Here is a 12,691-nt window from a genome sequence, read left to right as displayed (position 1 = left end):
CACAAGCCAATGAGGATTAACGTCTCAGCGAGATCACAAGGAAATTATAACTTGAAAGAGCTTTAACCGGTCTAAGATAACTTTGCAAAACGAGTGCCGCTTAAAATACCGTGGAGGTCCTCCATAGAGCCAGAGCGGGGATAAGCTAGAGAATATAAGCAGGAATATTGACTCACTTTGGATGCAGCTCCACCATTGATGATGGACTTTACAAAGATGCCGAGGTCCGCATGGTTCTCTTTTGACCGATTTCCTTTTACACTGACACCAAGTCCAGCTGATCCGGAATCATTCAGGGGAATTTCAAATGTTAAGAATTCTCTGGTGCCATCAGGAGTGAGAACCAGGTCATCTTCCTCTGGTTTCTGCTGAATGAAAAACCATAACAATTTAGAACTTGTTGATTAAGAGGCAATTCTGAGTCCACAAAAAATGTCTATTTGTAAGCAATAAAAATGGTCTGTACAATTACTTGATGAAGGCAACAAAATCTTTCTTGAAAAGGTTTTCCACTTACAGCAGAAAGCTCCTAGGCAGCCTAGCGGACAATAACCAGAAGGGTTTCCCCCACTTAGGAAACCCCTTGCTCAGCAATGTAAAGAGGGAAAAAAGTGGCACTTAGGAGTTGAACAGCATTCTTCACCCCCTCAGAAGGTCTTTATGAAACAAATTTTGGGTTTTCCACAATCTGCTTGAAAAGGGACAACCACCTCAAGTGAAATGTATACTGTTAAGCCTTTGTTTAGCTTACAAGGCATTGGTAAAATATGTAGACAAGTACCGAGCAACTGCTGAGGGGTTAGAACTAGTGAGCAGACATCTAGGAGACACTTTGCGGGTGCATAGCCTTCCATTTCTAACCTAAGAGCACATTTGTCAGCTGGCAAGGTGACAAAACAATTAATACAGTTAAGAACTAACTAAAAGTAGCCATTAGTCTCAAAGGCCCAGTGCACGCCAAAAACCTCTAGCAGGTCAGCAAAACGCTAGAGGTTTTTGAAAGCAGATTTCAGAGCGATCCTATGCATGTTTTCTAAACATGCCTAGCATTTTTTTGGAGCGTTTTTGTGTAGCAGATTACAAATATTGTTACAGTAAAGCTGTTACTGAACAGCTTCTGTAACAAAAACGCCTGGAAAACCACTCTGATCTAGCATTTTTCAGAGCGGTTTTACACTTTCCTATACTTTAACATTGAGGCAGAAACTCCTCAGAAATCTCAAAAATGCAGCAGCCCCCGAGTTTGCGTTTGTGGAAAAAACGACCCGCTCTGGTGTGCCCCATCCCATTCACTTTCATCAGCCAAGCGGTTTTCCCTCTGCAAGAGTTTTAAAAAACGCTTCAGAACCGCTCTGGTGTGCACCAGCCCAAAGAGAAGACTGAGAGCAGGCACAGTGGGGTGTAAGTCCAAGGGTGGGGAATGGCTGGAAAGCAGGGCGAACCAATGGGTCTTTAAAGGACATCCGAGGTGAAAAACTGTGGAGAAAAACAATTGAATTGATCTTCCTTATCCTAAAAATTACCTTTTCTTTTTAGATATCCCACAGTTTTATTTTATATTTGAATCTAGTTTTTAAATCTTTTCTGTTTCATTGTCTACTCGATGACCCCTTCATTGAAGTAAGCTATAGCTCAAATCTATGAATTATTGCCCTGTTTTATCTCTTTCCTGCTCCAGGAAGCCATTTACCGACAGGAAAGTATTTTATGTCTGTAATTACTTATCAGTGAGTTATGTTTTAGTCCGACCTGGTCCCAACCCAGATAGAAACTGTCAATTGCATACCTGATTTTTAACTCTGGTCAAGAAAGACAAAAAGGAACACAGCCTAGTTTTTTGTGTGCTTGGCACTATATACACAAGTCTATCTAATCATATCACGTCACCTCCGTTGTCCTTTAAGGCTTACATGAAGGAGGTGGGGCAAGCCGGGGGGGAGGGGGAGGTTGGAGGAGCTCCTTAGAGTAGAGGCTGCTCTGGAGGGGTCCTGGAGTGTTCTCAGTGAGAAAGTGATGCAAGGGTTGGACATCCAAGAAGCGTTGGAGAAGTGGAAAGAGCAGATTGAGGATTAGCTATATCTGGACAAGATCTGAGTGGCCAAGATGACAAACAAGCTCAGCAGAATAAATGCCTACACATACAAGACGACCTTAGTGCCTGAAGAAAGGTCTCTAGGCAGTCGCACCTATCCCCTTCACACATCCCCTTCACACATTTTCAGCAGGCCTGAACTAAGACGACCTCACTTGACGGTTCACTTTAAGATGATCAGTAGCAGAGATTGTAGAAGATTTTATAAAGCTACAATTCCCAACTAGATACACAATGCTGAACGTGGCCATGGCATTGGGGAAACACATTAAAAATAAACAGCTATACAAACTACAGAAGATGAAAAACAAACTGTTCAGTAAATGCTTAATTATCAAATCACACTTGTGTGGTCGGGGAATATCTGGATGGAATTTAATATTGTCTTTTCTATTCCCCTTTCCTTAATAGTGTCACTTTAGTGAGCAAGTAATTACCAGCTTATTCTACCTGACGACTGACTGCAGAAAGTAATTTGCTTTTAAGAGGACCAGCGAACTGGAGCTACGAGCCTCTTTATATCGGAAATATAGTACCGTACTAAAACGAAAGAATTAAAGAACACAAGAATTGAAAGAAGTTTTGGTCCTTAAAGTGACCCTGCTATAAAACACTGTGTTGTGCCGGTTTTCAGTGGTGCCTCATCTAATTGCAGAATGTCAAGTCTAGCCTTAATTTTCGTCTTTTGATTAAAAAAAAAGAAAAAGAAAATTGTTCCAAAAACTGATTTTTTTCTATTTGACAAAACAAAAATATGATCAGCAATCAAATGGGTAACAATTATCGGATGTGTGTACGTCACGGACACCACCTGAATGACTTGCGTCAGGAGCAGTCTTCCATTGGGGCATTTATCCCGCCCCCCACCTTTTCGGCTGCCGCTTGTTTACCTTCTCAAAAAGAGCAGCAGCCGCCTCCTGCAGAACAGTCCCCGGTCGCCTTTGCTTCTAGACCCAAAGGGAGAGATTTGTCAACACATTTCCGACAGTTTTTTTCTTCTTAATCTGTTCTAATCAACAGGGAGAACAGTTCTGCATGATAATAAGAACCTTCTTAAATCCTAGGCAATAGTGGTAATTTAGCATGAATTTCTAGAGCTGCACTACAGTTAAGAAAAGTTCAAATCCCTCCATAAATTGGCGCAGATTAAGAAGTGCTTGATAGCAGTTCTACAGTTATAGAACTGCAGGCTAGACATGATTTGTGGGTTGCTCCTCCCCTGCGGAATTCCTCCTCAGAGCATTCTGCTATCAATACAGCAGGTGTGTTGGTTACCTCAGCAACAGGATTTCCCCTCACGCAATGCATAGTCTGAGAGACCTTCCTAGCTCTTCCTATTTTACAACAGTTTTAGAAGGAATCTGCACTATCTAATGATTTCTGAAGATGCCTGAGACAGTTCTGCATGGATTTCTAAAAACCTACCAATATTTTGTCTCAGACACTTGATAAATCTGGCCCACAGTGACACAGTGAAGAGAGGAGAGCGGCTCCCCTAGCAGCGCATATACCGGAAGTACTTGCAACAGTACGAGTCATCAGCTACACAGCAGACATGCGTCTGTACAGGCCAGCCCAGTGATGTCGCCTAAGGGAAGCGGGTCCCGTCCAAGACAGACTACACAAGTCAAAGGTGTGAGTGCACCTTTAGAGGGAAGCTGTGATGGCAGAAGCACACGCCAGTATCACACAATTGGAATTATGGGCCATCATGAAAGTCAGCAAAGAACATTCACACAGAGGTCATAAACACTGGGGGAGAAGTGTCCTTCCTACAGCACTGACAAAACCTGGATACCTCGTTTCAAGACCGTTATTTCATAATTCTGTCTGGACAAGGCAAGGAACTTATCAGCAATCCTCCTACATGTACCATCATCTCTGTTATGTGCAGCAGAGCTCTCACTGTATATACACTGTGCTATCTGTCATCTCAGCAGGCGATGCCTCCGCTGCACTGCCCAGCTTCTGCCTCCAGCACTCAGACACTCAGGCTCTGCTTTACAGCTGCAGACTGCTCTCCGCTTGGAAGGAACAACAGCCTGCATGAACATTTTTGCCACGTTGGATCTCATGAATTGAAAATGAAGTTCAGATGCAGCGAGAGCGCTTGCGGAATTGTTGTGGCGCCACATTACATTACATAGTCTGATTAATATGCCTCACTTAGTGAATGTTGTATATTCGCGTCTTTGTGTTTGTCTGGTTTTTAACTACCACACAAACAGCCTGAGTGAAAAAAATGTATGCTCTGTACAGCGCTGCGAAAGATGTTGGTGCTATATAAATACTAATGATTAAAGAGGAACGCATATTAAACAGGAACTCTAGGCACACTTCTACTTCCAGTAATGCAAAAGAAAAAACGTTTCTAGACGTAAACTGCCATGATAAAGTGTAAAGAGCACCTCTGCACGCGTACCTTAAAGTGGTGGGTAAAGCTGTTAGTAAGGCATTACCTAATGTTAGTCACTTCCTAATCTAGCTCCAACTGAAAACCCTACGCCTAGCACTACCCAACACCTCCTAACGTAATTTGGGCTATGGCTATTGGCAGCACCCACTTGGCGCAGCTACAGTAGCATCCAAACTACCTGTTTCACCCCTGTACCTCCACTATCTGCCTACAACAGTGTTTATATGCAAGCTAGTCAATGAGCTGCTAATAAGACTGGCTTGACATAGGCAGGGGGCGGGGGGGGGGGGGGGGGGGGGAATTACAACTGCCCAAAATCCCCCCTCAGACCGGGGCCAGTACAGTGTCAGGGGCCAGGCACAAGTTGAGACACCAGAATATCTGCAGGCATCTTGCAGCTCACAGCCCTGCCCTCTTTCTTTCCCTTTTATAGTTTACTTTGGCTGTAGCAGCAGTATGTGTGCAGAGCATGGAGCAGCAGCGTGTGTACAAAGTATGGAGCAGCAGCGTGTGTACAAAGTATGGAGCAGCAGCGTGTGTACAGAGCATGGAGCAGCAGCGTGTGTACAGAGCATGGAGCAGCAGCGTGTGTACAGAGCATGGAGCAGCAGCGTGTGTACAGAGCATGGAGCAGCAGCGTGTGTACAGAGCATGAAGCAGCAGCGTGTGTACAGAGCATGGAGCAGCAGAATGTGTACAGAGCATGCAGCAGCTCTGGGGAACTCAGAGTCCGGTATGAGCACAGCCCTGGGCCCTGCTGTGTGGATGCTTCACTTTCCCCTTCATTACCAATGTTGGCTGTCATTATCTGTATCCAAACTGCTCCTGATCGATCCCGTTGTCGATCGGGAGCAGATGAGACATGTCGGAAATAACAGACAGATCCGGTTGAAAAATTACAATTGTGTGTATCCAGCATGATGTCCTACCATATTATTATACTGTATTGTGCGTGGCTGAGGGAGACCTTTCAGGAATCCCCCCTCATTGTAAATCTTGGGTTTTCCCCTGCTTGAGTCCAAAAGGAACAGCACAGCACACACAAATTGAAAGTGTGCCGGGATCTACCCCGTGCACCAACAAGGTCCAATCATCAAAATATGATCCCAAATCTGCATAAAACACCAATTTTATTGTTGCATAATGGTAGAAGCTGTGTAGCAGCTACAGCCTACTGTTACAGGCATCTAGCCCTTTTACAAGACACCCCCCCCCCCCCCCCCGGCCGGCCGTTAAAAGGGCTAGACGCCAAAAAGAGGCTCTAATTGCTACACAGCATTATGCAACAATACGCCCTGTGTAATATGTTGGTGCTTTATAAAAACAAATAAAATCGTTTTTATGCAGGACGTGGATCAATGAATGTACTTTAATAAGTCTGGCTTGCACCCAGATTTCATTCAAAATGTATGCAGCTTGGAATTTGGCCATTTAGACTCATGTTTAATTCAAAGATACATAAAAACTTGCATAAAGTTTGCATGCAAGCCAAAATTATTTACATCTCAGATATTTCTAGTAAACTGTAAGGCCACTTTCCCACTGGTGCATTGCAGACAGGATAATTGTATTACTAATGAAATGCAATTAGACGCCAAGGAACACACTAGTCAGAAACGCTAGCGTTAACGCACATAATACAATCCATGAGACGCATGAAAAAAACCTCATATGTTCATGTTCTGCAATGTGCGTTTTTAAAAACGCTGAACCTGCTTCATATTTTTCAAAAACACACCTAACATATGTCAATGGTGAGGTATAGTGTTTTAGTGCGATTTGTAAACTTTTTTCTAAGTATGATGATATATTTCCGCTTCCTGTTGACTTTTTCGTGATCAACATAAAATGCATATAAAAAAGGCATACAAAAACGCATGTGTGATATTTATTTGTGAAATGCAAACGTATTAAAATGCAAGCAAACCGCATGTGCGAAAAGAAACGCACTTAAAATGCACAAATGCATATGCAGCAAAACGCAACCTTTCGTGTAATGCCTAGTTTTCCCACCCTCAGACTACCCCTCTGGTCCTCCTCCGCTTTTTTTTTTTTCTATATGCAATGTACACGAGCACTTTATGTATAGTTCACCGGTACTTGAGTTGTAACTTTGTAGTTCTTGCTATGTGCTGCACCATCACTGACCATGTATGTGCCAAAAATATTCGCAGGTACAAACCCTGTTGCACTTGGTGAAATAAGATGATTCTGATTCACATCAGCACATTAGTGGGGTGTGATGATCTGGTGGCAATAACACGATGCATGCAGTGCGTTACTACATAACGTGAGCATTAACAGTTACAGCATACATTTTATATACTGTAGGTGTCACACCACAGGCATCGCGTGCAATGTGTATTGTGTTCCTGTTTTTCCAGGGAAAGTAACGCACCTCCACATTGTGAAAGCTGCCTAAATCCTACCCCCAAAAAAGCATACTTTAATAAAAGTATTTTTTTCTTCTTTTCTCTTTTTGGTTCTCCAGTTTGGATACCCAAGCCACATAGACTTAAAAGATCATATACTGTGCTCCTCCTGAACCTGGCCATGTACAGCCACTATTTTAATAAAGAGATATACATTGTCATAGCCTATTAACTTTTCTCACAAGTTTTCTCCAAGGAGATAACTTTTAATCTGATCTAAAATATAACTTTTTAGCACCTAGCAATTAAAAAAAAGTTCAAAAAAAAGTAGGTAAAAAGTAATATCAAACTTTATCAATTCTTGCTTGGAGGAACCTTTCAAAGTATGAAGGAGGAAAAACGTTTTAGCCATTTATTTAGGAAAGGGTTCTTTACAGTAAGAGTGATTAAGATGTGGAATGCATTGCCACAGAAAGTACCGTAGTTATGGCAAATCCTATACCTGCATTTAAAGAGGCACTTAAGCCAAATAAAAAAAAAATGAGTTTTACTCACCTGGGGCTTCCCTCAGCCCCCTGCAGCTGTCCGGTGCCCTCGCAGCCTCGCTCCGATCCTCCTGGAGCCGCCGGCGACCACTTCCGGTTTCGCCGTCAGGACCAGACAGGCTGGAAACGCGAGTGATTCTTCGCGTTCCCAGCCACAATAGCGCCCTCTATGTTGTTATAGCAGCCCTCTATGCTGCTATAGCAACATAGAGGGAGCTATTGTGGCTGGGAACGCGAAGAATCACTCGCATTCCCAGCCTGTCGGGTCCTGACGGCGAAACCGGAAGTGGTCGCCGGTGGGTCCAGGAGGATCGGAGCGAGGCTGCGAGGGCACCGGACAGCTGCAGGGGGGCTGAGGGAAGCCCCAGGTGAGTAAAACTCATTTTTTTATATGGCTTAAGGTTCACTTTGAAGGGGGCTTAGATGCTTTCCTTGTGTTAAAAGACATCCATGGCTACAATTACTAGGTAATGCCCAGTGAGGTTGATCCAGGGATTTTATCTGATTGCCATCTGGAGTCGGGAAGGAATTTTTACCCTTTTGGGGCTAATTGGACGATGCCCTGTAAGGGTTTTTCGCCTTCCTCTGGATCAACAGGGATATGTGAGGGAGTAGGCTGGTGTTGTACTTTGTTCTCTGTTTGAACTCGATGGACGTATGTCTATTTCAACCCAAATAACTATGTAACTATGTATTTTATTGTTAAGGTTTGCAAATACCTCAGGATAAGTTCACAGGATATAGCTCATAGAGGCCCCTGATTGCAAACAGGGGGGGTTGGGGGGCTGGAGCTAACCTTCCCTTCCTCGGATATAGGAGACTATACTTCAGATCAGGTGGTTTTATGACCTTTGTGAAATGGGCTTGCAGGCTGTGAAGGGCACCAAGGGGAGGCAAGGGAAGGGGGTGTGAGCAATTGGGGGGTTGCCGTCACAGTTTTGCACACATTTTAGCTCCGCCATTGCTTGTACAATGCATCTGCTTCTTCGTCATTTGTGTCAGCCAACCATTAGCTGTTTTATGATGATGTGCAGACATCATAAAGGAGGACAAGGGTGTCATATGTAATAGAACTATGGTAAATGCTGGCTGTGCAACCAACGTTTATCGGAAATCGAAAACCTATGGATAAAATCTCTGTTTACAGACATGCATTATTTCCCTTGATATGGTAAAGGAGCCAAAGTGATTCTAAAGCTGCACTTATACCTCATTATATACATCTGTTCGCTTACATATAGCTAGTGATTGGCAGCCTTGTTAATTCTCTGCCTAAGGCAACAGCGGAGAGCCAAAGACTGCTTGAGAAGAATTTAATAGGGAGGATAAATGGAAAAATAAAAACCTGCAGTTTTGTCATATTGTTGTACTAAAGAGTGAAGTAAATGGAAGCCTATTACAGGGGAAGAGAGCACCGTACAGCAGATCACTTCAAGTGCTACTAATGGACATTAGTAAAGTTTATTAGCCGGGGCAGGCTGGATGCAAGGACTGCATTAATGTTATCTGTCACACAGCCGAAAACCAAGCACAAAGCTCAAGCTTTAATGTATCGAGAGAGAAAAAACAGAAGCTTTAAAGGGAACCTGAACTGGGAAGGATATGGAGGCTGCTTTATTTCTTATTTCCTTTAAGGGCTCGTTCACACTAGAGACGTTTGAGATTTTTTTAAACGTAGGCGATTTTTTAAAACTCGCCCTCAAAGTGCTTGTGCAATGATTCTCTATGAGAGAGTTCACATCTGAGCGGTTTGTTTCCGATCCGCTTAGAAAAGCGCTTTTACAAAAAACTAAGTGCAAAGAAATCACAAAAAAGCGTAAAAAAACCGGCCAATGCCGACTTAATCGGAACGCAATGTGAATGAGGCCCGAGGGCCTGTTTCCACTACAGTCCTGGCCAAAAGTTTTGAGACTGTCAAAAATATTAGTTTGCAGCTAAACTGCTTTTAGATCTTTGTTTCAGTTGTTTATGTGATGTAGTGAAATATAATTATAAGCACTTCATACGTTTCAAAGGCTTTTATTGACCATTACATGAGATTTATGCAAAGAGTCAGTATTTGCAGTGTTGGCCCTTCTTTTTCAAGACCTCAACGTGTTGGTCCCCGAGCCACTTAGTTATCACTTTTGCCTTATGACACGGTGCTCCATCGTGCTGGAAAATGCATTGTTCTTCACCAAACTGTTGTTGGATTGTTGGAAGAAGTTGCTATTGGAGGGTGTTTTGGTACCATTCTTTATTCATGGCTGTGTTTTTTGGCAAAATTGTGAGTGAGCCCACTCCCTTGGATGAGAAGCAACACCACACATTGAATGGTCTCAGGATGCTTTACTGTTGGCATGATACAGGACTGATAGTGCTCACCTTTTCTTCTCCTGACAAGCCTTTTTCCAGATGCCCCAAACAATCGGAAAGGGGCTTCATCGGAGAATATGACTTTGCCCCAGTCCTCCGCAGTCCATTCACCATATTCTCTGCAGAAGATCAATCTGTCCCTGATTTTTTTGGGGGAGAGAAGTTCCTTCTTTGCTGCCCTTCTTGACACCAGGCAATCTTCCAAAAGTCTTTACCTCACCGTTCGTGCAAATGTGCTCACACCTGCACCATTCAAGTGTGGAGTTGCTTCTCATTCAAGGGAGTGGGCTCACTCACAATTTTGCCAAAAAACACGGAAGAAGTTGCTGTTGGAGGGCGTTTTGGTACCATTCTTTATTCACGTCTGTGTTTTTCGGCAAAATTGTGAGTGAGCCCACTCCCTTGGATGAGAAGCAAACCCACACATGAATGGTGCAGGTGTGAGCGCATCTGCACGCACAATGAGGTGAAGACTTTTGGAAGATGGCCTGGTGTCAAGAAGGGCAGCCAAGAAGCAACTTCTCTCCCAAAAAAACATCAGGGACAGATTGATCTTCTGCAGAAAATATGGTGAATGGACTGCGGAGGACTGGGGCAAAGTCATATTCTCCGATGAAGCCCCTTTCCGATTGTTTGGGGCATTTGGAAAAAGGCTTGTCAGGAGAAGAAAAGTTGAGCACTATCAGTCCTGTATCATGCCAACAGTAAAGCATCCTGAGACCATGCAATGTGTGGTGTTGCTTCTCATCCAAGGGAGTGGGCTCACTCACAATTTTGCCCAAAAACACAGCCATGAATGAAGAATAGTACCAAAACACCCTCCAACAGCAACTTCTTCCAACAATCCAACAGTTTGGTGAACAATAGATTTTCCAGCACGATGGAGCACCGTGTCATAAGGCAAAAGTGATAACTAAGTGGCTTGGGGACCAACACGTTGAAATTTTGGGTCCATGGCCTGGAAACTCCCCAGATCTTAATTCCATTGAGAACTTGTGGTCATTCCTCAAAAGGCGGGTGGGACAAACCAAAACCAACTAATTCTGAGAAACTCAAAGAAGTGATTATGAAAGAATGGGTTGCTATCAGTCAGGATTTGGCCCAGAAGTTGATTGAGAGCATGCCCAGTCGAATTGCAGAGGTCCTGAAAAAGAAGGGCCAACACTGCAAATACTGACTCTTCGCATAAATCTCATGTAATGGTCAATAAAAGCCTTTGAAACCTATGAAGTGCTTATAATTATATGTCACTACATCACATAAACAACTGAAAAACATCTAAAAGCAGTTTAGCAGCAAACATTGTGAAAACTAATATTTTTGACAGTCTCAAAACTTTTGGCCAGGACTGTATATGTGAATTCACGTGGATTAGCTGCACACAAATTTGCATAGTAATGTATTTCAATGGGCCTTTTTCTACTATATCCAGAAATCGCACACAGGAAAATTCTGGACAGCAGTTTTTCAGATGCCACACGGCGCTTTCAGGTGCGGTGTTCGCGTTAGCGTTCTTTGTGCATTTTCGTATATGTGAAGAAATCAGCAATTACGCATGCAAATGTGCAAGCAATAAACTTATACAAACGCATTTAAATTAACATGTGCATATTAATTTGTGTCCAGAAATTAGCAAATGCATGCTTGTAGTGGAAACGATACCAGTAGCCTGCTAGTCCTCCTGGTTGGTCTCTGGCTGAAGTGTCTAAATCCCACAACTGACACGAACATGCAGCTAATCCGGTCAGACTTTAGTCAGAGCACCAGATCTGCATGGTTCGTTCAGGGTCTATGGCTAAAAGTACTGTATATACTCTAATACAAGTCAACTTTGTGTAGAAGTCGACGCCAATATTCATCGCTCTAAAGCTGGAATTTTTTATTGACTCAAGTATAAGTCTACTCGTCAAAGTTAATGGCTGCACTTGGGGTGCAGGAGGAGTTAATGACTGCACTGCTTACAGACGCTTTTCTCAACCTTTTTTACACTGGAGGAACCCTGCAAGTAATTTTTTGATCTCGAGGAACCCAGTGTTCTCCCCAGGCTCTTTTAGCCGGGTGCTCCACCCGGCTAGTTTTGGTGACCACCCGGCTGTCATTGGCTCACCTCCTCACCACCTCCTATGCTGTAAGCAGAGTTAACCTGCATTTTCATCTCTACCCACCCGGCTGCTTTTTCATGCCACCCGGCTACTATTTCATGCCACCCGGCTGCAAAATAATTCTGGGGAGAACACTGGAACCCCTGCAGTTATTTTGCATGTGGCAACTGCCACAACCTCCATTTACACTGCCACTCGTTATACTGTCTCCATATTCTAGTACTTTTTATTCATGTGCTCATAATTATTCTGACCCTCAATTTAGTGCTTCTTTGTCAGTACCCCCTATTATAATGTGCTTATTATATTTCCCCCAAATGCCAAGGAACCCCTGCAGAGGACTCAGGGAAGCCTGGCCCACAGTATTGCAGCCATTAACCCCTTCTGGCCCCAAAGTGCTGCAATTATTCACTCCCTTTTATGCAGCCAATTATTTCCCCTCTGCCTCTTTCCTTGTTAATTGCTGTTGCCAGGACTTCAGAACTGTTTTCTTGGCATTTCCCTTCCTCAAAGTGTCGCGTACCACTGGGTAAATTGCTGCAAATGGGAATGTCACTATTAGTACACACATTACTCAGTGTGCTCAGTGTTGCCGGTAACTTATGTATAAGTCGACCCCTATACTTTTATGAAGTGCAGACGACTGAAATCTCTATACTTTCAGCATAGAAATCTATACTCTTCTTATACTCGAGTATATACATATTAGAGGCAGAGAATTAGCAAAACAGCCAAGCAATCTCCATTGTTTAAAGAAAAAGAAATATGTAAGCCTCCATATCCCTCATTTCCATTGTGCTTTAACTGGG

General features: G+C 43.3%; 1 protein-coding gene across 27 annotated transcripts in view; it reads right to left on the bottom strand.

Moving 5' to 3' along the window:
- PARD3 (par-3 family cell polarity regulator) overlaps nt 1-12,691 on the bottom strand; it is a 771,876-nt gene that overhangs the window by 350,906 nt on the left and 408,279 nt on the right. For 22 of the 27 annotated variants that reach the window (XM_068235737.1, XM_068235760.1, XM_068235761.1 and 19 more), the window contains one exon: nt 177-368. The exons of 1 other annotated variant lie outside the window; for it this stretch is intronic. In XM_068235737.1, the coding sequence (XP_068091838.1) occupies nt 177-368 (192 nt within the window). The remainder of the gene's footprint in view (nt 1-176; nt 369-12,691) is intronic. 4 more of the 27 variants (XM_068235738.1, XM_068235753.1, XM_068235750.1 and 1 more) reach the window with 1 other exon arrangement.

The sequence above is a fragment of the Hyperolius riggenbachi genome, chromosome 5 (assembly GCF_040937935.1).
Source record: "Hyperolius riggenbachi isolate aHypRig1 chromosome 5, aHypRig1.pri, whole genome shotgun sequence".
Classification (NCBI taxonomy): domain Eukaryota; kingdom Metazoa; phylum Chordata; class Amphibia; order Anura; family Hyperoliidae; genus Hyperolius; species Hyperolius riggenbachi.
The sequence above is the reverse complement of the archived record's forward strand: the minus strand, read 5'-3'. Positions and strand labels throughout refer to the sequence as shown.